Source organism: Procambarus clarkii, chromosome 9 (genome assembly GCF_040958095.1).
Source record: "Procambarus clarkii isolate CNS0578487 chromosome 9, FALCON_Pclarkii_2.0, whole genome shotgun sequence".
In the NCBI taxonomy this organism is placed as follows: domain Eukaryota; kingdom Metazoa; phylum Arthropoda; class Malacostraca; order Decapoda; family Cambaridae; genus Procambarus; species Procambarus clarkii.
Genome location: NC_091158.1, coordinates 1,492,442 through 1,519,740, shown reverse-complemented (window position 1 = coordinate 1,519,740; position 27,299 = coordinate 1,492,442). Strand labels below are relative to the sequence as shown.

At 45.6% G+C, this 27,299-nt stretch overlaps 1 protein-coding gene and 1 non-coding gene across 2 annotated transcripts in view; both read left to right on the top strand.

Annotated features, from left to right (window-relative positions):
• The first annotated feature begins 10,925 nt into the window (after positions 1–10,925).
• On the top strand, positions 10,926–11,044 carry LOC123766346 (5S ribosomal RNA). Its single transcript, XR_006773807.1, has one exon. It is a non-coding gene; the product is annotated as a 5S ribosomal RNA (ribosomal RNA).
• Positions 11,045–17,122: 6,078 nt separating this feature from the next.
• The window catches only part of LOC123766098 (microfibril-associated glycoprotein 4), a 192,167-nt gene continuing 181,990 nt past the window's right edge, over positions 17,123–27,299 (top strand). The window contains exon 1 of the mRNA XM_045754945.2: positions 17,123–17,285. Within this exon, the coding sequence (XP_045610901.1) occupies positions 17,135–17,285 (151 nt within the window). The 5' untranslated portion in view covers positions 17,123–17,134. The remainder of the gene's footprint in view (positions 17,286–27,299) is intronic.

Below are 27,299 nucleotides of genomic sequence, written 5' to 3'. Positions count from 1 at the left end.
GTCTTCTGACGAGTAAAATCTGCTATTGTCTGATCACTTATCCTCCTTAGATTCCTAAACTTTTGCCTGTGTGCCTCTGGATTTAACTGATAAGCATTTAAGATGCTTTTCTTTACAAATTCGTAATCAAAGCTATGAGCGTCAGGTAGGGATGTGAAAACCTCCTGACTACGCCCCTTAAATTGAGACTGCATAATGGCTACCCACTGATCCCTTGGCCAGTTCATACTGATGGCAATTTTATAAAAATGTGCAAAGAAAACCTCAGGATCCTCCTCATTGAACTTGGGTAACTCTATATACTTATGCATCCTTATGGGATTATTATCACTATTTATTGAAACATTACTAGTATTTCCATGCCCAGCTGCCATACGTTGTGATTCAAGCCTGAAGTTAGTGTCAGCCATTTGTTGTTGAATCTCTAATTGTTGCCTTTTTGTGGCTTCTATTTGCAACTGTGCCTCAATTTCTAAACGTCTAGTCTCAAGCTCCCTCTGCTAAGCTTCAGCCTCTAATATTTTCTGTTCTTTTTGAGCTTCAAGTTCTAATATTCTGTTCTTTTTGAGCTTCAAGCTTAGCATTGGCTATTTGCGCTTCTAACTCAAGACGCTTTAACGTCATCTGATCACTCGCCTCCTCTCTTAACTCCTCTAGAATTTCTTCCTCTAACTCTCCATTCTCAACAAAATGTGTCACAATGACTTTCAATATTTAGGCTTTAACCATTCTATTGTTGGCGGTCAAATCCAACTGATTTGCCATTTGTATTAACTCAGTCTTTTTAAGGCTCTGAATCCTTTCAAAGTCTGGGTGAGCCACCAACGCTGCAACTTTCTCCTCCATCGTTACTAATACTTGGCACTTGATTCACAAAATAATTAAAACAATGGCACTGCACTACACTTCACTGTAAAATTGTCACCACACTGAAAATTCGCTTGGCCTCACTGCACAAACAAAATATATAGGATGACTTACCTCAAAATCGTGAAACGTTGTTACTTGACACACAGGAAGGCTTGCTTGGCACATGGAATAGTTCTTATAAAACACACAGACACTTAACACACTGGTACCTAGGAAGGCAAGGTTAGATTAGCATAATTAAGGTTAAGTGGGAACAATATATCCCGGACAGGCCCCCATAACTCTTTGTTACCTATCGTTCGTTACGGCTCGTGACCCTACAGCAGCCAAGCTTTAATTACGTCTAGGGATACCACTGCTGCTCTCTAAAGCGGGTCACCAGTATAACCCCTTGATAAGTAATGAGCACATAAATAAAACTCTTCCTTTAGGACTGAAGAATAGATACAAAATATTATATAGATATATATTCAAGACAGTATAATATAAAAACACAGATGGTCAAGTTAACTATACAACAAATGAAAGTATTGTCATTTCACGTAATATATAATAATAAAATATGGCACAACAAGAAATAACAGACTTATCTCCCACATGTTACTCCTTCGAGTCCTGTTCAGCTACTGAACTCTCGCTCTGTCGCCACCCACATTCTCACCTCCCGTCTGCCTCATCCCAGGATGAGGGATGGAAACTAAGGACTTTTTAATATTTAAAACTAATTGAACAACCACTTGTTCTCAAAACACATACGACTGCAATTTACATATAATAGTTACTTACAAAATATATAAGTATAATGCCACCTGTTTAATTACAGAAAATAAACAATTACCTAAACTAAATAAAAGTGACATCTGGAACTTCCAAACTGAACAGGTCCAGCTTCCGGAATCAAACAGGTACTAGACGTGTGCAAGCAACCGCGCTCCTGTTCCCACTAACGCTGCCACACCATACGACAATTTACAAAACACAATGTGTGTACATATACAGGCAATGATATAATGGAACATAAAAAGTTATTTTAAATTTATATACGTATTCTGCTAGGAGTACGTAACATGTGTTTGAGTGTCACATCTCGTGTGTGTTTGAGTGTTACATTTCGCGTGTGTTTAGTGTTACGGTGCCCTCTCCTATTTCTTTCGTTTGCCTGCTTTAAGAGTCATATCAGCTCTCCCTACTGATTCTCTGAGGTTCAGGGAGTCTATTGATATATGTGGCGACCAGACCGGCTGCCAGTTAAGGGAGAAAGTTACATTATAAGTTGTAAGTAAGGGGAAATTGGCGCCCTGATATAAAATGAAAGAGTATCCCCCTACTGCAGATATGACGTTTTGGAAGGGACACTAGCCGATCGCGGATTGACCGACTTAGGTCACGGGCGACCAATCAGGGCCCGCCATGACGGCACCGAGTGCCCCGGGGCGGCGCCAACGTCAGAGTTGACCTGACCGTGAAGGCGAGAGGATGCACCTCGGTCAGCTCTGAAGGATTTGAGGCTCTACAAGCCTTTCTTAGTGGATTAGAGCTAGCTATCGCAGCCCATCTTATGTATTGGAGACCCCGCGCTTCTGGGAAGCAAAAAGAAACCAAGTTTATTGAACAAAAGAGTGCCAAACTTGGAAAATATTCGGCGACGCTGGGCAGCGACGCTGGACGTTGAGGGCCTGGAAAGGTGTGGCGGGCGGGCCTAGCTGTGACCGGGTCACATCCACTGAGGGTTTTGGAAGGACGACACCGTTCCTAGGACAAGGAGCAACGCCTTGTGGAAGGGGCGAGTGTGGGAAAATAGTGATTAGCTCAATGCCCATCGATGAACCAGGATTGGGGTAGCTGAATCTCAGGGATTGGAACGGCGACGACGCGAAGGCTCCACGACACCTGAGGACCTGTGGAACGTTCCTGGATCGTCAAGGATCGACTCAGGAAGCGTGGGAACCTCACACCATCGAGGGACAGGCGTCGTGAGCCAGCAATGTAAGGTAGATCATTTTCCCTCCCATTACCCCTTGTGTGAGTAGGCTAGATAGGCCAAAATATTCACTTATGTATGTGACAATAGAACATTAATACTTTAGTAGTAGAATAGGCTGCAAGGCAGCTTGTGTCCAGGACTGTCAGAGAGGACAGTGTGTATGGATGGCAGGACAGTGAAGAAGAGGCGCCGACGTGGTGAAGAGGCCCTCCTGTGAGAGAGTGTGGGACTCCTGTCTTTCTGCCCAGTTGAAGGAGTGTTGGAGGTCGTGGAAGAAGAGGCTGACGATCTCCAGACTTATTATCCTTATTTTCATATTCATGTATTACTTGTGACTGTATGTGTGTTCATGTAATTTGCGTCAGTAAATTCACACATTTTATCACTGTGTTTAAGCGTGCCTTCATTATAATATTTCTCTATGAGCATACACGAAGGTTATTATAGTACCACCTAGGGAACACTACGTTCTCTATAGAAGTTCTTATTGCCAGGAGAGTGGTAAAGACAGCACAGACTTAAATAAAAGTGTACCCTTAGCCATCCGATCAGTATCAGTGCCTGAATGGTGGCAACTAGTAACGTGGTGGCTAGAGAGAGGTAAAGCCACACAGACCTTCCTGGGAGAGTACCCTGGGCCGACAGTCCAATAGCAGATCTATGGGAGTAGCAACCTTCTGTCAACAAACAATACATAATACACCCACTGAACTGCATTGCTGGGGTGCAGATATAATAACCCAGCTGGCGACCTTGTTAAGAAGAAGATAGAGAAGACAGGCGGGAAAGGAGTTCCTGCAACCTTTTTGTCTGGCAGGCAAGTCTCAGGGAGGTTATGGTTATAAGGTAAGCCTGAGTCTTCCTTCACTCCCCCACGGGTCTAGGCCGGAACTGTTAACAGCAGTTTCCCCGTGTTTGACTGAAGGGCTTCCAGGGTGAATCAGTGGCACCCCTTTTGTGGTGGAAGCAAAGACCTGCGGAGGTGGGCATTGTTGGTCCTCTCCTGTGTGACCAAGGAGACTCCGGTGAATCCCGGAAGTCGGAGGGGCTGACTATTCGGCCATTTGAGCCCCTAGCAGCTGAGTGCTAGCAGAGCCCCGGCCCACCCCCCGTGACATTAGGTGTCACTTCTCGTGTGTGTGTTTGAGGGGTCACATCTCGTGTGTGTGTTTGAGGGGTCACATCTCGTGTGTGTGTTTGAGTGTCACATCTCGTGAGTGTGTGTGTTTGTGTGTCACCTCTGGTGTGTGTTTAAGTGTCAAATCTCGTGTGTGTGTTTGAGTGTCAAATCTCGTGTGTGTGTTTGAGTGTGCGTTGAATTATCACATCTCGTGTGTGTTTGAGTGTCACATCTCATGTGTGTTTGAGTGTCACATTTCGCGTGTGTTTAGGTGCCACTTCTCGTGTGTGTGTTTGAGTGTCACATCTCGTGTGTGTTTAAGTGTCACATCTCGTGTGTGTATTTTAATTTCACTTCTCGTGTGTGTTTGAGTGTCACATCTCGTATGTGTCTAAATGTACCTTAACGTGTGTGTTTAAGTGTCACATCTCGTGTGTGTGTGGCTTGAGTGTCACATCTCGTGTGCGTGTTTAAGTTTCACATCTCGTGTGCGTGTTTGAGTGTCACATCTGGTGTGTGTGTTTGAGTGTGACATGTCGTGTGTGTTTGAGTGTCACGTCTCGTGTGGGTTTAAATGTCACATATCATGTGTGTTTAAGTGTCACATCTCGTTCGTGTGTTTGAGTGTCACATTTCGCGTGTTTGCTTGAGGGTCATATCCCGCGAGTTTGGTTTGAGTGTAACATCTCGTGTGTGTTGAAGTGTCACATCCGGTGTGTGTTTGAGTGTCATACCTCGTTTGTGTTTTTGAGTGTCACATCTCGTGTGTGTGTCTAAGTGTCACATCTCATGTTTGTTTAAGTGTTATATCCCATGTTTGTGTGTTTGAGTGTCACATCTCGTGTGTGTTTAAGTGTCACATCTGATGTGTGTGTTTGAGTGTCACATGTGGTGTGTGTTTGAGTGTCACATCCCGTGTGTGTTTAAAGAGACACATCTCGGGTGTGTGTGTATGAGTGTCACATCTCCTGTGTGTCTTTGAGTGTCAAATCTCGTGTGTGTTTAGGTGTCACTTCTGATTTGTGTTTGAGTGTCACATCTCGTGTGTGTGTGTGTGTGTGTGTGTGTGTGTGTGTGTGTGTGTGTGTGTGTGTGTGTGTGTGTGTGTGTGTGTGTGTGTGTGTGTGTGTTTAAGTGTCACATCTGGTGTGTGTTTGAGTTTCACATCTCGTGTGTGATTGAGTGTCACATCTGGTGTGTGTTTGAGTGTCACATCTCGGGTGTGTTTAAGTGTCACATCTCGGGTGTGTTTAAGTGTCACATCTCGTGTGTGTTTAAGTGTCACATCTGTTGTGTGTGTTTAAGTGTTGCATCTGTTGTGTGTGTTTAAGTGTTGCATCTCGTGTTTGTTTGTTATCTGGAGTGTGTTCGAGTGTCACATTTGGTGTGTGTGTCACATCTGGAGTGAGTTTGAGTGTCACATCTGGTGTTTATTCACCTAGTTGTGCTTGCGGGGGTTGAGCTCTGCTTCTTCGGCCCGCCTCTCAACTGTCAATCAACTGTTTCTAACTACTTCTACTTTTTTTCCTACACACACACACACACACACACACACACACACACACACACACACACACACACACACACACACACACACACACCGCGGGTTCGATTCCCGCACGAGGCAGAAACAAATGGGCAAAGTTTCTTTCACCCTAAGTGCCCCTGTTACCTAGCAGTAAATAGGTACCTGGGAGTTAGTCAGCTGTCACGGGCTGCTTCCTGTGGTGTGTGTGTGTGTGGTGTGGGAAAAAAAATAGTAGTAGTTAGTAAACAGTTGATTGACAGTTGAGAGGCGGGCCGAAAAAGCAAAGCTCAACCCCCGCAAAAACACAACTAGTAAACGCAACTAGTAAACCAGGAGGGGATGAACCAGCATTGCTTGATCTGATATTTACTCTAAATGAGTTGGATATAAGGGAAGTTAAGTTGGAAGCCCCCTTGGGAATGAGTGATCATAGTGTATTGAGCTTTGAGTACCTGGTTGAGCTGGGAATTATCACCCCCAAAAAAGAACTGGGAAACAAAGGGCTGGCGTACCGAAAGGGAAACTATGAGGAGATGAATAAATTCCTATGGGATATACATTGGGACGCAGAACTAGGAACCAAGTCCGTACAAGATATGATGGACTATGTCACCCAAAAATGTCAGGAGGCTGTAAGCAGGTTTGTCCCAGCCCGACAGGAAAAAACAGAGAAGCAAAGGAAGAATCCGTGGTTTAATAAGGAATGTATGACAGCAAAGGAGCTGAACAAAAGGGCATGGAGGAACTTCCGTAATAACAGAACACCAGAAAGTAGAGTGAGATACCAGAGAACCAGGAACGAGTACGTCAGTGTGAGAAGAGCAGCTGAGAAAAGGTATGCAAATGATATAGATAATAAAGCCAAGACCGAACCAAAGCTACTACACAGTCACATCAGGAGGAAGACAACAGTGAAGGAACAGGTGATGAAACTTAGGGTGGGCGAGGACAGGTACACAGAGAATGACAAAGAGGTGTGTGAAGAACTCAACAAAAGATTCCAGGAGGTCTTTACAATAGAACAGAGAGATGTCGCGGCGCTAGAAGAGGTGGCAGCAAACCAGGTGACCTTGGAAGGGTTCGAAATTACAAGAGATGAGGTCAAGAAGCACCTATTGGAGCTGGATGTGAGAAAAGCTGTTGGGCCGGATCGAATCTCGCCATGGGTATTGAAAGAGTGTGCAGGAGCACTTTGCCTACCACTCTCCATAGTGTATAGTAGGTCACTGGAAACGGGGGACCTACCAGAAATATGGAAGACTGCTAATGTACTACCAATATACAAAAAGGGTGACAGACAAGAGGCACTGAACTACAGGCCAGTGTCCTTAACTTGTATACCATGCAAGGTGATGGAGAAGATTGTGAGAAAAAACCTAGTAACACATCTGGAGAGAAGAGACTTCGTGACAACCCATCAACATGGGTTCAGGGAAGGTAAATCTTGCCTTACAGGATTGATAGAATTCTATGATCAGGTGACAAAGATTAAACAAGAAAGAGAAGGGTGGGCAGACTGCATTTTTTTGGACTGTCGGAAAGCCTTTGACACAGTACCCCATAAAAGGTTGATGCATAAGCTGGAGAAACAGGCAGGAGTAACTGGTAGGGCGCTCCAGTGGATAAGGGAGTACCTAAACAATAGGAAGCAGAGAGTTACAGTGAGGGGTGAGACCTCAGATTGGCGTGGTCACCAGTGGAGTCCCACAGGGCTCTGTGCTTGGACCTATCCTGTTTCTGATATACGTAAATGATCTCCCAGAGGGTATAGACTCATTCCTCTCAATGTTTGCTGACGACGCCAAAATTATGAGAAGGATTAAGACAGAGGAGGACAGCTTGAGGCTTCAAGAAGACCTGGACAAGCTGCAGGAATGGTCGAATAAATGGATGTTAGAGTTTAACCCAAGCAAATGTAATGTAATGAAGATAGAGGTAGGAAGCAGGAGACCAGATACAAGGTATCACTTGGGAGATGAAATACTTCAAGAGTCAGAGAGAGAGAAAGACCTGGGGGTTGATATCACGCCAGACCTGTCCCCTGAAGCTCATATCAAGAGGATAACATCAGCGGCATATGCCAGGTTGGCTAACATAAGAACGGCCTTTAGAAACTTGTGTAACTAATCTTTCAGAACATTATATACCACATATGTCAGACCAATCCTGGAGTATGCGGCTCCAGCATGGAGTCCATATCTAGCCAAGCATAAGACTAAACTGGAAAAGGTTCAAAGGTTTGCCACCAGACTATTACCCGAGCTGAGAGGTATGAGCTACGAGGAGAGACTACGGGAATTGAACCTCACTTCGTTGGAAGACAGAAGAGTTAGGGGGGACATGATCACCACATTCAAGATTCTCAAGGGAATCGACAGGGTTGATAAAGACAGGCTATTTAACACAAGGGGCACACGCACTAGGGGACACAGGTGGAAACTGAGTGCCCAAATGAGCCACAGAGATATTTAGACAGAACTTTTTTAGTGTCAGAGTGGTTGACAAATGGAATGCATTAGGAAGCAATGTGGTGGAGGCTGACTCCATACACAGTTTCGAGTGTAGATATGATAACCTGTACACCTGTTGATTGACGGTTGAGGGGCGGGACCAAAGAGCCAGAGCTCAACCCCCGCAAGCACAACTAGGTGAGTACAACTAGGTGAGTACACACACACACACACACACACACACACACACACACACACACACACACACACACACACACACACACACACACACACACACACTCACACACACACACTCACACACACACACACACACACACACACACACACACACACACACACACACACACACACACACACACACACACACCAGGAAGCAGCCTGTGACAGCTGACTAATTCTCAGGTACCTATTTGCTGCTAGGTAACAGGGGCATAGGGTGAAAGAAACTCTGAACATTGTTTCTCGCTGGCACCCGGGATCGAACCGGGACCACAGGATCACATGTCCAGCGTGCTGTCTGCTCGGCCACCGGCCCCACAGTTCGGGGGGTGGCATTTGGTACGCTATTTCGGGGGTGTGGCACTAAAACACACGAACAGATGTATGTTTAAGTGTCACATCTGGTGTGCGTTTGAGTGTCACATCTCGTGTGTGTTTAAGTGTCACATCTGTTATGTTTGTGTGTCACATCTCGAGTGTGTATTTGAGTGTCACATCTCGTGTGTGTGTGTGAGTGTCACATCTCGTGTGTGTGTGTGAGTGTCACATCTCGTGTGTGTGTGTGTGAGTGTCACATCTGGAGTGTGTTTGAGTGTTTCAACTGGTGTGAGTTTGAGTGTCACGTCTGGTGTATGTTTGAGTTTCACATCTGGTGTGTGTATGAGTGTGTCTGGTATGAGTGGAGTCTGGTCCGTGTGTAATATCTATGTGTCCTGGTCGTCCTCTCACGCCCACTTCCCAAAGATAACAGAGACGGAGGCACCAGGTTGTGACTGACCGCTTGTGGTTTTACTGGACTTGGTTCAAGCTCCCAGTATCGGGGTTTCTTTCGCAGAATTGTTTAAAAAAACTGTGTGTGTGTGTGTGTGTGTGTGTGTGTGTGTGTGTGTGTGTGTGTGTGTGTGTGTGTGTGTGTGTGTGTGTGTGTGTGTGTGTGTGTGTGTGTGTACTCACCTAGTTGTACTCACCTAGTTGTGATTGCGGGGGTTGAGCTCTGGCTCTTTGGTCCCGCCTCTTAACCGTCAATCAACAGGTGTACAGGTTCCTGAGCCTATTGGGCTCTATCATATCTACACTTGAAACTGTGTATGGAGTCAGCCTCCACCACATCACTTCCTAATGCATTCCAATTGTCAACCACTCTGACACAAAAAAAGTTTTTTCTAATATCTCTGTGGCTCATTTGGGCACTCAGTTTCCACCTGTGTCCCCTTGTGCGTGTGCCCCTTGTGTTAAATAGCCTGTCTTTATCTACCCTATCAATTCCCTTGAGAATCTTGAATGTGGTGATCATGTCCCCCCTAACTCTTCTGTCTTCCAGCGAAGTGAGGTTTAATTCCCGTAGTCTCTCCTCGTAGCTTATACCTCTTAGCTCGGGTACTAGTCTGGTGGCAAACCTGTGAACCTTTTCCAGTTTAGTCTTATCCTTGACAAGATATGGACTCCATGCTGGGGCTGCATACTCCAGGATTGGCCTGACATATGTGGTATACAAAGTTCTGAATGATTCTTTACACAAGTTTCTGAATGCCGTTCGTATGTTGGCCAGCCTGGCATATGCCGCTGATGTTATCCTCTTGATATGTGCTGCAGGAGACAGGTCTGGCGTGATATCAACCCCCAAGTCTTTTTCTTTCTCTGACTCCTGAAGAATTTCCTCTCCCAGATGATACCTTGTATCTGGCCTCCTGCTCCCTACACCTATCTTCATTACATTACATTTGGTTGGGTTAAACTCTAACAACCATTTGTTCGACCATTCCTTCAGCTTGTCTAGGTCTTCTTGAAGCCTCAAACAGTCCTCTTCTGTTTTAATCCTTCTCATAATTTTAGCATCGTCCGCAAACATTGAGAGAAATGAATCGATACCCTCCGGGAGATCATTTACATATAACAGAAACAAGATAGGACCGAGTACAGAGCCCTGTGGGACTCTACTGGTGACTTCACCCCAATTGGAGGTCTCACCCCTCACCGTACCTCTCTGCTTCCGATTGCTTAGGTACTCCTTTATCCACTGGAGCACCTTACCAGCTACACCTGCCTGTCTCTCCAGCTTATGTACCAGCCTCTTATGCGGTACTGTGTCAAAGGCTTTTCGACAATCCAAGAAAATGCAGTCCGCCCAGCCCTCTCTTTCTTGCTTAATCTTTGTCACCTGGTCGTAGAATTTTTACCGTAGGTACCTGGGAGTTAGACAACTACTACGTGCTGCTTCCTAGGGATGTGTAACGAAAAGGAGACCTCGTCGAGGACCGGGCCGCGGGGACGCTAAGCCCCGAAATCATCTCAAGATAACCTTACGTTAACTCTGTCAATTCCTCTGATAATTTTGTTGGTGTTTATCATGTCTCCCCTGACTCCTCTGTCTTCCAGGGACGTGAGGTTTAGCTCCCGAAGCTTTTTCTCGTAGCTCATACCTCTCAGTTCTGGGACTAGTCTGGTGCGTATCTCTGGATCTTCTCTAACCTTGTTTTGTGTAAAACTATGTATGAACTCCAGGCTGGAACTGCAAACTCCAAGATTGGTTAGATATAAGTGGTTTTTAAGGTCCTGAACGATTCCTTACATATGTAAGGCAGTTCTTATATTTGCCAATCTAGCCTATGCCTCTGATTATACCCTTTTGATGTGGGCTTCTGGGGACAGGTTCTGTGTGATATCAACCCCAGATCTTTCTCTTTATTTGACTTCTGCACGATTTCACCTTCCAGATGGTACCATGTACCATTTGCCAATTGTCATACCATGTTGAGAACACCGTTTCTCGTCCGATCAGCGAAGTGAAGCAACGTTGGGTTTGGATAGTACTTGGATGGGTTACCGCCTGGGAACACCAAATGCTGTTGGCAATAACTACCTGATCAACCAGACTGTGACTCATACGTCAGGCTGCGAGGAGCCGCGTCCAACAGCCTGTTTTACCATTCCAGCAACGAGGAGGCTTGGTCGACAACCGGGCCGCGGGGTCGCTAAGCCCCGAAAACATCTTAAGGTAAAACACCTCAAGGTATGTGTTTGGCTTCCTTCTACCTTCGCTTAATTTCATTACTTTATACTTTCCTGAGTTAAAATTTTAGTAGCCATTTTCTTGACCATTCCTCCAGTTTGTCCAGGTCGTCCTGTATTCTCTATCTTCATCTGTCTTTATTATTATCATAATTTTTGCATTATCAGCAAACATTGAGAGGAATGAGTCTATACCCTTTGGAAGATCGTTTACATATATCAGAAACAGGATGGGTCCAGGTACAGAGCCCTGTGGAAGCCCGCTGGTGACATCTCGCCGCTCTGTCTCCCCCTTCACAGTTACTCAGTGTTTCATGTTGCTTAGGTTCTTCCTCACTCACTGGAGCACCTTACCTTTTACTCCTGCCTGTTTCTCTAACTTTTGTAACAGCCTTTTATGGGGTACTGTGTCACAGGTCCCCAGACTGTGTTCGCAGTCTTCGTGGTGTAGTGGTAGGACACTCACTTGGCGTTTTGCCAGCGATTTGTCCTGGGTTTGTATCCTGGCCGGGGAGGATATACTGGGCGTCAGTCCTTAACTGTAGCCCCCTGTTTACCCAACAGTAAAATGGGAACCTGATTGTTAAACGATTTGGCGGGTCGTATTCCGGGGAACATTAAGATTAAGGAAACGCTATGAGTGCTAGTGGCTGTTTCCAAAATGTAAGAACTCTTGGATATATAAATAAAAAAAAATAAAGTCTTTCTGACGGTCCATGGAACTGCAGTCTGACCACCCATCTCTTTCTTGCCTAATTTTTGTTGCTTGGTCATAGAATTCTTTTAAGCCTGCCAGACGATTTACGATTTACCACCTTTCAGCCTATGCTGGTGGTGTGTTACAGAGCTCTTCCCTCCAGATGCTCTACGAGTCTTTGCTTGACGAATTTCTCCATCGCCTTGCATTGTATACGGGTAAGTGAAACTGGCCTATAGTTCATTGCCTCTTACCTGTCACCTTTTTGTTTATAGGGACTACATTAGCTGTCTTCCAGCTTTCCGGTAGGTCTCCTGTTTCCACAGACCTGTTATACACCATAGAGAGTGGCACACTGAGTGCTTCTGCGCCCTCTTATAGTATCCATCGTGATTATATCAGGCAAATCAGCTTTTGTCACATTCTGATCCAACAGATTCCTTTTGATCTCATCACTGGTGAGGTTAAATTCCGCCAAGCTTGCTTGGTTTGCCTCCTCCTCATTTTCTGCAGAGGCTTCTGATGGTTCTATTGTGATGCCCTCTGGAATCTCTTGTTGAGTTCTTCACACACCTCCTTGTCATTCTCTGTGTTTCTGTTCTCTTTTCTAAGTTTCATCACTTGTTCCTTTACTGCTGTTTTTGGTCCTGATGTGGCTGTAGCACAGTTTTGGTTGGGTCTTGGCTTTGCTCGCAAAGTCATTTTCATTCTGTCTCTACTTTTCTCCTCACTCTTAGGTACACAATCCTGGACCTCTGGTTTCTCTCCTTGCTCTCTGGTGTTTTGTTATTTATGTAGTTTCTCCATGTTCTTGTACTTAATTGCCTCGCTACCTTACATTCCTGAGTGAACCATAGATTCTTCTGTTGCTTTTCATTTGTCTCATTTTAGGCCGGAAGAAAGGGTGGAAGAAGGGTGAAAGAAACTCACCGATTTTGTTTCCTCCTCCACCGGGAATCGAACCCAGACCATTAGTGAGAGAGAGAGAGAGAGAGAGAGAGAGAGAGAGAGAGAGAGAGAGAGAGAGAGAGAGAGAGAGAGAGAGAGAGAGAGAGAGAGAGAGAGAGAGAGAGACGGAGACGGGGAGAGAGAGAGGGAGAGAGAGAGAGAGAGAGAGAGAGAGAGAGAGAGAGAGAGAGAGAGAGAGAGAGAGAGAGAGAGAGAGAGAGAGAGAGAGAGAGTGAGAGAGAGAGAGACGGAGACGGGGAGAGAGAGAGGGAGAGAGAGAGAGAGAGAGAGAGAGAGAGAGAGAGAGAGAGAGAGAGAGAGAGAGAGAGAGAGAGAGAGAGAGAGAGAGAGAGAGAGAGAGAGGAGAGTGAGAGAGAGAGAGACGGAGACGGGGAGAGAGAGAGGGAGAGAGAGAGAGAGAGAGAGAGAGAGAGAGAGAGAGAGAGAGAGAGAGAGAGAGATAGAGAGAGTGAGAGAGAGAGAGAGAGAGAGATATGTTGTACTCAACTGCTTCACTAATATCTTTGCTAATGAAATATATATAATATAACTAGCTGTACCCGCCACGCGTTGCTGTGGTTCAGTCTGGTTAAATGATAAAGAAAAAAAAGAGAAAGCGCACGTTTCTAATATGTTTAATTTCACAATGCTTGTGTGTATACAATATTTTCTGTTGTTCCATTGTCAGTGGAGATATAGAGATTGTCAAGTTGGCCGACTCTAGAACACGCAACATATAATTGTTCACGTGAGAAGCAATCCGTGTCTAGATCTAAACCACACAATTCTAAAGATTGGCCCTGAGCTTTGTTGATGGTCATTGCAAACGCCAATTGAATCGGAAATTACAATCTCTTACATTGAAATAGCATATCTGTTGGAATGTTAGGAATGTGAGGAATGAAGACATCTTCACCTTTGAAAGGTCCTGTCAAGATTGTTGCTTCTACGACGTCGCTGATTATTTTTTTTACTGCAAGGGGCGTGGCGTTGCAAAGTTTTGGCTGTTGATATTTTGCAACGTGATAATTGGCAAGCGGATTTTCAATTGCAGTACGTGTGGTGGTGTCCCTGGCAGATCGAGTGATTCCAAGAATTCTGTTGGGTAATTGACCGCTTCATCTGGTTCCCCAACAGTGTCGACGGACTTGTATGTGACTGCCTCGCTTTGGATGTTAGACTGAATAATATTGTTAAGTTCGTAGACGTCTTTGTTCTTGACCGTAAGAATAGCTCGTTCACTCAGCCAATCGTGATTCATATAAATGGTTTGAATATTGGGAAATACTTTTTCAACCAATTCTTCTTTTGACGTCACTAAATTGTAGAAGTTATGAGGCAATGAAATTCGTCCTGAGGTCAGATCCACCGGCACGTTTCCGTTCCCAATTTCCAACAACTGGTGTGAGAATATCTCAGCTGATGGATCGTTTCGCAGTTGGACACGCATATTTGTAGTTAATTTAAATGTCTCTATGTGGCGCCACAAAGTGGAGTATTTCAGCCTAGCATTTATTTCGTCCGCTGGTGTCGATCGAGGAATTACAGGTAATGTTTGCCTGAAATCTCCTGCAAGCAATATTAATGCGGTCCCAAATGGTCTGATGTTTCCACGCAAATCTTGCAATGATCGATCAAGAGCCTCGAGCGATTTTTTTTGGGCCATTGTGCATTCATCCCAAACAATAGGTTTGTATTTCTGCAATACTTTTCCCATGCCGGATGCTTTGGAAATATTGCACGTGGGAATTTAAATGAATTGCATGTTGAATTGAATTGCATGGCAATTTCAAAGCCGAAGTAGCAGTTCTTCCACCTGGTAGCAATGTCGCAGCTATTCCGAGCTAAGGTTATGACATTTTGGGATCGAAATGCTGCCAGAATCAATCTAATTAGCAAGGTTTTACCAGTTCCTCCTGGCGCATCTAAGAAGATTTCTCCAAGCCCGTTATTGACAGTTTGAATTATTTGATTGTAAATGCCTTTTCACTGAAGCGTTAGCTTAGGAATATTTGATTGCACATGCGACAACAGATCACCCGTGTTGTAATTTTGTTCACGACGCAATTCTACATCGAACGAAGCAGCAGCAGATCGATTCAATGATGGCATTTCCAATTGATAGAGAACTTTGTTCGCGATTTCTAAGCACAAATCTTCAATCATTATCAACGCTTCGTTGTAGATTTTTGCAGTGAAATCCATGTTCATATTTGAATTTTCCTTGCGTATTCGACGCACAATATCTTCAGCCATGTGCGATTTATATTTCTCCCATAACTCTGTTGGAGATGAAGGAGAGCAGTGGTCAATATGATTGTAAACAATGCACGAATTTGATTTGGATGTGACGTGTTGGACGCATATTAATGCATACATCCCAGTGTCGGTCGTCCTCCAATAAATTCAGAGCTTGACATGCACTACGGGAAGTGGCGTGTGTTACGCCGTTGACAAATCTCAATGGCTGGAAAGCTGTTGGACCGGGCACATTTACCAACAGCATGCGAAGAAAGAAGCATTCATCTTGACTGGGATGCACGGTGCACGGCCTTTCGTAGTTTATTTGAATATGCCAGGTTGTCCGTCGACTCGCTCTCCTCGTTTGCGTCGTTCAAATGATTTTCTACTGGCATTCCATGTGTAATACGTAGGCACTTCCGAATACAGCAGTGTTTTCGCAAACACGCCATTTTGATATAACGTGAAGAAAGCAGTTATCGTTGTAGCCGGTGGACTCATAGCTGTTATTGCACATATGCAGCTGTAAAATAAACGTGTTGTCCAATTTCTTGTTTTCAAAACAAAAACAAAAAATGCTAATGCAATATTTCAATTCAAACGCAGATCCGCGAAGAACGTTCGGAGATTACAGCGTGTGTAGCTGTTACGTCAAACAGAGGGAGCTGTTTTTCAGAAAAGCATGTATTTTCCTGTCACAGGTGAGGCATGTATATAGTTGGTATTTAAAAATATTCGCCTATTTGAATGCAACGTTGTGTTAAAATTTCAAAGAGATCGGTAAAGAGGTTTCGAAGATTTCCCTAACATGAAAAAGTTAAAAAAAAACATGTTTTTTACCGTCACAGACGTGACATCTATATAATATGTATATGAAAACTCGCTCCCACGCGAATGGAACGTTGTGTGAACATTTCAACGCAATCGGTGAAGAACTTTCGGAGATTAGCGATTTTAAACAAACAAACATTTCCATTTTTATTTATATAGATAATGAAAAATAATGTCCCGGTTATGAAATAAATGGACCTCTAGGAGCAAGTTTCAACTGTACTCTTGCTCGCAGTGTTCCCCAGGTTTCTTTTATGATAATTCCCCATGTGATAGCTTCACAGTACATTCTCATTAAATAAATGAGTTTTAGGAGCAGGCTTCAGAGAGAGAGAGAGAGAGAGAGAGAGAGAGAGAGAGAGAGAGAGAGAGAGAGAGAGAGAGAGAGAGAGAGAGAAAGAGAGAGAAAGAGAGAGAAAGAGAGAGAGAGTGAGAAAGAGAGAGAGAGAGAGAGAGAGAGAGAGAGAGAGAGAGAGAGAGAGAGAGAGAGAGAGAGAGAGAGAGAGAGAGAGAGAGAGAGAGAGAAGAGAGAGAGAGAGAGAGTGAGAGAGAGAGAGAGAGAGTGAGAGTGAGAGAGAGAGAGAAAGAGAGAGAGAGAGAGAGAGAGAGAGAGAGAGAGAGAGAGAGAGAGAGAGAGAGAGAGAGAGAGAGAGAGAGAGAGAGAGAGAGAGAGAGAGAGAGAAAGAGAGAGAAAGAGAGAGAGAGAGAGAGAGAGAGAGAGAGAGTGAGAAAGAGAGAGAGAGAGAGAGAGAGAGAGAGAGAGAGAGAGAGAGAGAGAGAGAGAGAGAGAGAGAGAGAGAGAGAGAGAGAGAGAGAGAGAGAGAGAGTGAGAAAGAGAGAGAGAGAGAGAGAGAGAGAGAGAGAGAGAGAGAGAGAGAGAGAGAGAGAGAGAGAGAGAGAGAGAGAGAGAGAGAGACAGAGAGAGAGACAGAGAGTGAGAGAGTGAGAGAGAGAGAGAGAGAGAGAGAGAGAGAGACAGAGAGAGAGACAGAGAGTGAGAGAGTGAGAGAGAGAGAGAGAGAGAGAGAGAGAGAGAGAGAGAGAGAGAGAGAGAGAGAGAGAGAGAGAGAGAGAGAGAGAGAGAGAGAGAGAGAGAGAGTTAGAGTGAGAGAGTGGGTGAGAGAGTGGGTGAGTGAGTGAGTGAGTTAGTGAGTGAGTGTAACAACATCAACAGTTGAGTGTCCATCACTCCCTCACAGTTCTCCGAGAGACGACTATGGCAACATTCTCCTGTGTGTTCCTGCTGACACTGGCGGCTGCGGCCACCGGCCAGGAGTACCAGACACTACGTGAGATATCCAACACGTTGCTCCTCAACCAGCTGGCACTCTCTAATGTGCTAGCCGAGCGGGACTCAGGCACAACAGGTAAGAGAAATACGTACTAAATATTAATTCATTTGCGAAGTGGGCGAGTGAGTTAGCATTCTGTCGAAGCAACAACATCGAGATGGATCTGGTGTTGGAGCGTCTTAGCACAAATAGGAGTAAGAATGAGTAAAGATGAGTAAAGAGCAACAGTTCAGGTGTTGTGTGGCAGCTGACGTGAGGAAATGTGAGTGAAGAAGCTGCCGTAGTATTCACAATATTCAGGTCAATTGTGGTATTCGAGGCGGAGGTCTTGCAGATTTTCTATTCACGGGGAGATCAGCATTAATGATGCTGTCTTGGTCCTCACGGGGAGAACAGCATTAAGGATGCTGTGTTAGGCCTCACGGAAGAACAGCATTAAGGATGCTGTCTTGGTCCTCACGGGAGAACAGCATTAAGGATGCTGTCTTGGTCCTCACGGGAGAACAGCATTAAGGATGCTGTCTTGGTCCTCACGGGGAGAACAGCATTAAGGATGCTGTGTTAGGCCTCACGGAAGAACAGCATTAAGGATGCTGTCTTGGTCCTCACGGGAGAACAGCATTAAGGATGCTGTCTTGGTCCTCACGGGAGAACAGCATTAAGGATGCTGTCTTGGTCCTCACGAGAGAACAGCATTAAGGATGCTGTCTTGGTCCTCACGGGAGAACAGCATTAAGGATGCTGTCTTGGTCCTCACGAGAGAACAGCATTAAGGATGCTGTCTTGGTCCTCACGGGGGAACAACATTAAGGATGCTGTCGTAATGTTCACGGGAGATCAGCATTAAAGATGCTGTCTTGGTCCTCACGGGGGAACAGCATTAAGGATGCTGTCGTAATGCTCACGGGAGATCAGTATTAAGGATGCTGTCTTGGTCCTCACGGGGGAACAGCATTAAGGATGCTGTCGCAATGCTCACGGGAGATCAGTATTAAGGATGCTGTCTTGGTCCTCACGGGGGAACAGCATTAAGGATGCTGTCGTAATGCTCACGGGAGATCAGTATTAAGGATGCTGTCTTGGTCCTCACGGGGGAACAGCATTAAGGATGCTGTCGCAATGCTCAGGGGAGATCATATTAAGGATGCTATCTTGGTCCTCACGGGAGAACAGCATTAAGGATGCTGTCTTGGTCCTCACGGGAGAACAGCATTAAGGATGCTGTCTTGGTCCTCACGAGAGAACAGCATTAAGGATGCTGTCTTGGTCCTCACGGGGGAACAGCATTAAGGATGCTGTCGTAATGCTCACGGGAGATCAGTATTAAGGATGCTGTCTTGGTCCTCACGGGGGAACAGCATTAAGGATGCTGTCGCAATGCTCACGGGAGATCAGTATTAAGGATGCTGTCTTGGTCCTCACGGGGGAACAGCATTAAGGATGCTGTCGTAATGCTCACGGGGGAACAGCATTAAGGATGCTGTCTTGGTCCTCACGGGGGAACAGCATTAAGGATGCTGTCTTGGTCCTCACGGGGGAACAGCATTAAGGATGCTGTCTTGGTCCTCACGGGGGAACAGCATTAAGGATGCTGTCTTGGTCCTCACGGGGGAACAGCATTAAGGATGCTGTCTTGGTCCTCACGGGGGAACAGCATTAAGGATGCTGTCTTGGTCCTCACGGGGGAACAGCATTAAGGATGCTGTCTTGGTCCTCACGGGGGAACAGCATTAAGGATGCTGTCTTGGTCCTCACGGGGGAACAGCATTAAGGATGCTGTCTTGGTCCTCACGGGGGAACAGCATTAAGGATGCTGTCTTGGTCCTCACGGGGGAACAGCATTAAGGATGCTGTCGCAATGCTCACGGGAGATCAGTATTAAGGATGCTGTCTTGGTCCTCACGGGGGAACAGCATTAAGGATGCTGTCGTAATGCTCACGGGGGAACAGCATTAAGGATGCTGTCTTGGTCCTCACGGGGGAACAGCATTAAGGATGCTGTCTTGGTCCTCACGGGGGAACAGCATTAAGGATGCTGTCTTGGTCCTCACGGGGGAACAGCATTAAGGATGCTGTCTTGGTCCTCACGGGGGAACAGCATTAAGGATGCTGTCTTGGTCCTCACGGGGGAACAGCATTAAGGATGCTGTCTTGGTCCTCACGGGGGAACAGCATTAAGGATGCTGTCTTGGTCCTCACGGGGGAACAGCATTAAGGATGCTGTCTTGGTCCTCACGGGGGAACAGCATTAAGGATGCTGTCTTGGTCCTCACGGGGGAACAGCATTAAGGATGCTGTCTTGGTCCTCACGGGGAGAACCGCATTAGGGATGCTCTCTTAACACGCACAAGGGAAACAAGGACACTCTTGAGTCACTCTTCAAACTAAGAACCCTAAGGAGGCAGAAAGTTATATTAAATGAGTCTTCTTTATTTGTCCAAATAGCAAGTAAAGTTCACCTTAAAAGGAAGTGGTGGAAGCAGGTCATATTTATATACATATCCATTTAACCCCTTTTTTGCCCCTCTTTATCTGTAGGGGACTCCTTTCTTATTCTTGAATACTTGTCAACTGGCCTTTATTGTTATGTTCTTGGTGGTCAGGTGACCTACCCAGGTCACCTGACCACTACATATATATATATATATATATATATATATATATATATATATATATATATATATATATATATATATATGCAAATATATATTTGCATATATATATCCAAACATATATATGCAAACAAGCCTGAATGGTCCCCAGGACTATATGCGACTGAAAACTCACACCCCAGAAGTGACTCGAACCCATACTCCCAGGAGCAACGCAACTGGTAACTACAGGGCGCCTTAATCCGCTTGACCATCAAGGCCGGACAAAAGGAAGTGATAGCCAAGGCTATTTGAACCACTTCCCCGCCGGCAACTCGGATGATAATCTTGGGCATAGCATTTCACCAAATCACCTCATTCTTTGGGGCACACGTGAGGAACACAAATGCGAACAAGCCTGAATGGTCCCCAGGACTATATGCGACTGGAAACTCACACCCCAGAAGTGACTCGAACCCATACTCCCAGGAGCAACGCAACTGGTAACTACAGGGCGCCTTAATCTGCTTGACCATCACGGCCGGACAAAAGGAAGTGATAGCCAAGGCTATTTGAACCACTTCCCCGCCGGCAACTCGGATGGTAATCTTGGGCATAGCATTTCACCAAATCACCTCATTCTTTGGGGCACACGTGAGGAACACAAATGCGAACAAGCCTGAATGGTCCCCAGGACTATATGCGACTGAAAACTCACACCCCAGAAGTGACTCGAACCCATACTCCCAGGAGCAACGCAACTGGTAACTACAGGGCGCCTTAATCCGCTTGACCATCACGGCCGGACAAAAGGAAGTGATAGCCAAGGCTATTTGAACCACTTCCCCGCCGGCAACTCGGATGGTAATCTTGGGCATAGCATTTCACCAAATCACCTCATTCTTTGGGGCACACGTGAGGAATACAAATGCGAACAAGCCTGAATGGTCCCCAGGACTATATGCGACTGAAAACTCACACCCCAGAAGTGACTCAAACCCATACTCCCAGGAGCAACGCAACTGGTAACTACAGGGCGCCTTAATCCGCTTGACCATCACGGCCGGACAAAAGGAAGTGATAGCCAAGGCTATTTGAACCACTTCCCCGCCGGCAACTCGGATGGTAATCTTGGGCATAGCATTTCACCAAATCACCTCATTCTTTGGGGCACACGTGAGGAACACAAATTCGAACAAGCCTGAATGGTCCCCAGGACTATATGCGACTGAAAACTCACACCCCAGAAGTGACTCGAACCCATACTCCCAGGAGCAACGCAACTGGTAACTACAGGGCGCCTTAATCCGCTTGACCATCACAGCCGGACAAAAGGAAGTGATAGCCAAGGCTATTTGAACCACTTCCTCGCCGGCAACTCGGATGGTAATCTTGGGCATAGCATTTCACCAAATCACCTCATTCTTTGGGGCACACGTGAGGAACACAAATGCGAACAAGTCTGAATGGTCCCCAGGACTATATGCGACTGAAAACTCACACCCCAGAAGTGACTCGAACCCATACTCCCAGGAGCAACGCAACTGGTAACTACAGGGCGCCTTAATCCGCTTGACCATCAAGGCCGGACAAAAGGAAGTGATAGCCAAGGCTATTTGAACCACTTCCCCGCCGGCAACTCGGATGATAATCTTGGGCATAGCATTTCACCAAATCACCTCATTCTTTGGGGCACACGTGAGGAACACAAATGCGAACAAGCCTGAATGGTCCCCAGGACTATATGCGACTGAAAACTCACACCCCAGAAGTGACTCGAACCCATACTCCCAGGAGCAATGCAACTGGTAACTACAGGGCGCATATATATATATATATATATATATATATATATATATATATATATATATATATATATACATAATCATTGAAAACGACAGAAAGTTTTAGATCTATGATTCTGGTACGAATCATAATTTAACTATTTATGAACTATTCACTCTAACCCACCATGAGAGTAAGAACAAGACCGAAACTTGAAGATGCCAGTTTAAAAGACACTGTTCAACAAGTCACGCCCACTACACCTAATTAATCTTTGTATATATTTTGTATCCTATTTACGTCTTATCCTTCACACTTTATGCCTTACTCTTCTCTCTTTTATGCCTTATTCTTGATCCATTTGTTTAGACCTATAAACCTCATTGTTCGACCCATTTGTCTACACCTGACCCCATTATTTGATCCATTTGTCTACACCTAACCCCATTATTTGATCCATTTGTCTACTCCTGACCCCATAATGGTATAAATCCAATATGCCCTGTACTGTCCCATAACGTAAGAATGAACCATGTAGATTCGAAACGTTGAGTAATTTTATAATAAGTGTAGTACATTCAACAGTTATTTATTTACTAGCTGTACCCGGCCACGCGTCGCTTTTTTTTTTTTTTTTTTTTTTTCTTTTTAGCAGGGATAATCCTGCGCGGGCCCTAAGCCTCTGGCTGGCCCACTAAGTGATGCTTGTTTCTGTTTTACCTGGGCGGAGGATGAGTATGTATGACTCGTATGGTCGCTTCAGTAAGATTTTGCCATGTGTGTTTAACAACTTCCTCTGCTCTGTTGAATCGAAGGTGAAATCTTAACGGGTTTGTAACTGTGCACTGTGTTAGATAATGTTCCAGTGGTCTGTCGGGCATTTCTCCACAGTGTTAACATTTCCTCTCACCTTCCGGAACCTGTAAGCCTATTTCCCATGCACATGGGTATCCAAGCCAGATGCGATGTAAGCGCACTTCAGTTGTTCTACTGCCCCCGTTCATCAAACTAAGTGGTTCGTAGTTGGTTGAATTCTTGTACCAACCAGCAGATCCCGATGTTGCAACTGCTGTGTTGTGGTCACTGTACATCTTGCGCATTGCTCTGTTTCGAATCACTTTCTTCATCTGGGAGAGACTCTGTGGTATGTAAATGTCTACATTCCTCCTCTGAGTAGCAAGTTTTGCAGCTTCGTCTGCAATGTCATTACCTAATAGTCCCACATGACTTGGCACCCAGTTGATAAGTACCCGTCGGCCTTGTCGTTTGAGTGTGTGCATGAATGACAAGACATTTGTGATCAGAGGGATGTTATCACATATGTGTTCTTGTTGCAAGGTTTCAATGGCGGTTTTCGAATCTGTATGTATGATAACATGTTGTCGGTGTTCAGCAAGAGCATGTTCCAAAGCCTTTTGAATGGCTAGCATCTCAGTCTGTAAAGTCGAACACCCATTTGAGAGCCTCCAACTATATACAGAGTTTCCTGCTTTAACTGAAGCTCCGGTTTCTTGTCCCTGCTGGTCTACAGATCCATCCGTGAAGTAAGTGAAGCTGTCGGATGCCATGTTTGCTTCTATATGCATCTGTGCAATGTGACGTAGCAGATGAGGATGTGTCTGGTTCTTCTTTCCGTCAAGAGCCATAATCTGAAAGTCTGCTGGCAGAGATTCCCAAGGGGCTTGTATAACAAAGTCTGCATGTGTGTCGTCGACACCCCTCTCAGTGACTGTGTTTGCCATATCGAATGTATCGATGGCGTTTATCGCACAATGGGTCCACCTGTTGCCATTGGAGGCTCTTCTGTCCAGAGTTAGTGCTCCAGTGATTATATCTTTAAGTGAACTGATTCTAGGTCTAGTCAATATCTTGGTCAGCATGCACGCAGCAATCCCCTTTACCCTTATTTCAATCGACGTTAGCTTTGTCTCTAGTCTTAGGTTCAGGATTTTAGTCCATCTGGGAGCACCTGTTATGACTCGCAATGCATCATTTTGAAGAACCTCAACGTTTGCCCACTGACCAGGAGAAAGAGTGAGTAAGGCAGGTGCTGCATAATCAGCCAGGGAACGAACGGCGTGTATGTAAAACATTCTCAACACTCTGTGTCCCGCTCCTAGACGGGGCCCTGTGATTGCTCTCATTATATTTATTCGTGACTTTGCTTTCTCCTTTAGATATTGAATTTGCTTATTGAATGTCATTTTAAAATCAATCCACACTCCGAGATATCGATATTGTGTAACCCACTGAAGGTTAATGTCCTGAATGCGTAGGTGCCTGTCTGGAGCCTTGCCACCTAGTCTCATCGCCTTAGACTTCTGTGCAGATATTTTTAGCCCTAAAACACTGCATTCAGATGTCACTTGATCTAAAGCACCTTGAGCTTTATTTAGAAGTGAAGGGCCCGTAACGACTAATGCTAGATCATCAGCATAGCTTAGCAATGTAATCCCTTCTGTAAAGGACATGGTAACAAGGTTTTCCATAAGGATGTTAAAAAGACTAGGACTGAGGACTCCTCCTTGTGGAGTCCCATTCTCGTGCAAGTGGTAGTCCGACACTTGTCCTTGCAACTTTACTCTGGCATACCTGCGACTTAGGTAATCTTGAATCCATGCTAGCATTTTCCCCCTCACACCTTTTTTAACTAAGGTGTGTAGTATTGCTGGCGGGCTTGCAAGTTCAAACGCTTTCTCCAGATCAAGGAAGACCACTATAGCTGGACCCGAGTTAACTGTTCCTAGTAATGTTGCTATGCAGTTTGCAGTACCTACTCCTCTAGTGAAGCCAAATATGTGTTTATGAAGGTCTCCAGTCTTCCACAGGAGCCTATTTAAGACCATCCGTTCTGAAGTTTTACTAACGCATGATGTTAATGAAATGGGTCTGTAATTGCCAGGTTCATTCGGCTTAGGAATCGGTATGATGTCTGCTTTCTTCCAAGAGGGCGGTAGTTTGCCTTGCTGCCAAGACGCATTGATGACGTCCAATATCCCTCGGTCTCCAGCAGGACCTGCATGTGCGATCATTGAGTATGTAATGTTATCAGCACCTGGTGCAGTGTCCTTACCACCTTTTTTGGCTCTGCTTAGTTCCTGTTCGGTGAAGGGACAGTCACATTCGTCATTTATAGCTATGCCCTCATGAATGACAGTCATCCTCTCTTGTTTTAAGTGTTCTTGCTGCCTTCGGACCATTGCAGGAAGCTGATATGAAGCTGTTCTTTCTGCAAATTGGAGAGCAAGTCTCTCAGCCTCCTGCAATGGTTGAATACATGCCTGTGGCCGGGCTGGTCGACCTGATATAGTTTTAATCTGACCCCATATCTTGCCAAGACTACTATGTTCATTTAGAGTTTGACACCACTCAAACCATCTTGCCTCCTTTACTTCTCTAGAAACCCGCCTTGCTTCAGATATCACCGCTCGTAGCAGAGTTCTTCCTTCTGGTGTGGGGTTTCTCTTTAGATGTTTTCTGAAGATGTTGACTCTGTGGTTCTGTTCCTTAACGTCATTACTATAGAACCAATAGTTCTTTCGTTTCGTGTTACCTGTGATAATGATTGGAATAGCTGTGTTCGCAGCAGCTGCAACGGCTTCCTGCAGATTGGTCTCGTGTATGTTCAAATCCTCAGGTGGCGTGTACGTTGCATACCATTTTTCAAGTTCTTCCTGGTATACAGTCCAATTGGCCTTTCCTAAATTCCACCGAGGCTGCGCAGGTGGTGTAGGAGGTCGTGCCAGGTTTAGTGTCGTGACAGTAGCATAGTGGTCACTGGTGATCACCGGGTCTACTTCCCACTTCGCCTGTTGCTGGAGTGCTGTGGAGATGAATGTAAGATCAAGGGAACCTCCTAGAATGTGAGTGGGTTCCCCAGTGTTGAGAAGTGTAATTTCAGGTACTTCTCGCAGAGCTGCAGCTAAATGGCGCCCATCTGCATTGGCTGGCCCAGTTGCACCTAACTCTTGATGATGAGCATTAAAATCTCCAGCAATAATTAAATTCTCCTGCGGGGCCAAGGCAAGCACTGTCTCTGCTTCTAGTTTACGTCTAGGGGGCTTGTAGACGTTGTATATGAGGAGCTCAAAATTAGCCATATTCACTGTAACTGCTAATACCTCTACTCCATCCCCACATGAAACTGAGTCTATTTTCTTGCTGGGTATGGTGTTCCTGACTAGGGTCATTAATCCTCGTAGTCTCCCCTGCTCATACGGTAGAACATAGTGCTGATATCCAGCTAATCTGAAGGATTTCGTGGCCGGGAAAAGAGTTTCTTCCAAAACGATTATATCTGCTTTCGTGCTGATTGCAGCCTCCTGAAGTGTGTGTTTTTTATTTCCAAGACCTTGTATGTTCCACTGCAGAATTCGTAATGGCCAGACGACGGGTTCGGTTGGTGTTGCTTGTTCTACTAGAACTCCTCCTCGGAATCGACCTCTATATTCTCCGCCTCGCAAGTCGTGTCGCTGCAAATCGGACTGCATTGATAGTTCGTGGTCATCCCCGACGTTGTTGGAATCTGTGCATAACTGTGGTCCATCGCTATGTTGTTGGAAGTGCTGCAGGTCGGACTGCATTGATTGTCCGTGGTCAACCCCGGCATTGTTGGAATCTGTGCAGAACTGTGGTCCAACACTTTGTTGTTGGTATTGCTGCAAGTCGGACTGCATTGATTGCTCGTGGCCGTTTCTTGTGTTGGCGGAACCTGTGCATCTCTGCTGTTCAATACGTCTGTGTTGGCGTCGCTGCATATCAGACTGCATCGGCTGTTGTTGTCTGTCTCCTGTGTTGGAAGATTCTGTTGATCGTGGGTGGTCACTGCTTCTTGCAGTTGCGTTTGCGAATGTTGATGTTCCGGAGTCTTGACTATCCGACTGTTGTCGGTAGTCAGTATGTCCAAGTTGCGGCGTTTGTCCTCTCGTGCTCCATCCTGTCGGAGACTGTCTATTTCTCGTGTAACTGTGGTCTGCTGCACGATCTTGTCCATTATCACACAAGTGATGTCTTGAGTCTGTTGTTGTGAGGCGTTCTGCGTCATCTGTAGGCAATTGATAATGGTCTCTGCCATGATCTTCACGATGGTTTTCAGCTGGACCTCGGTAAAACTGTATAGCTGGGGAGTAGATTCCGAAAGTAAGTGTTTGCTGCTCTTTGCATTTGCTGGACTTCTGCAACACTTTCGTGTAATGTCTGATTCGGAATTGACAGATTCGGGAAATTTTGCACTGTGAGAGCGGGTGGCTGTTGTGGCTGTGCACGAGTGTTCCAGACGTTGGTGTTGGTGGATGTATTGCTGGTCAGTGTGTTGACCCTGGCCTGAGCTGTCTGCACTTTTTGTTTCCGTGTAGAGCAGGTTGTGCTCCAGGCATGATGTTTGCCTCCACAATTTGGACATTTGGCTGTTGTGGTCTGGTTTGCCTTGTGCTTGGCAATACAGTCTTTGGTGGGATGTCTCAGGCTGCACACTCCGCACCTCTCCTGTCCTGTGCAGCGTGACTGATGGTGGCCGTATTTCTGACACCTGAAGCAGCGTAGGGGTTCCGGGACGTATGGCCTCTGTCGGTAAGTCCCCCAATTTCCAAGACCGAAAGTTTCTGGCACATGTCCCATGACGGTCACCAGAACCTGACGCGTCGCTGCCTTGTCTACGTTTGTGTGGCAACGTTCCGCATTCAGGACTTGCTTGTGTTCTAGTACTGGATCCAGG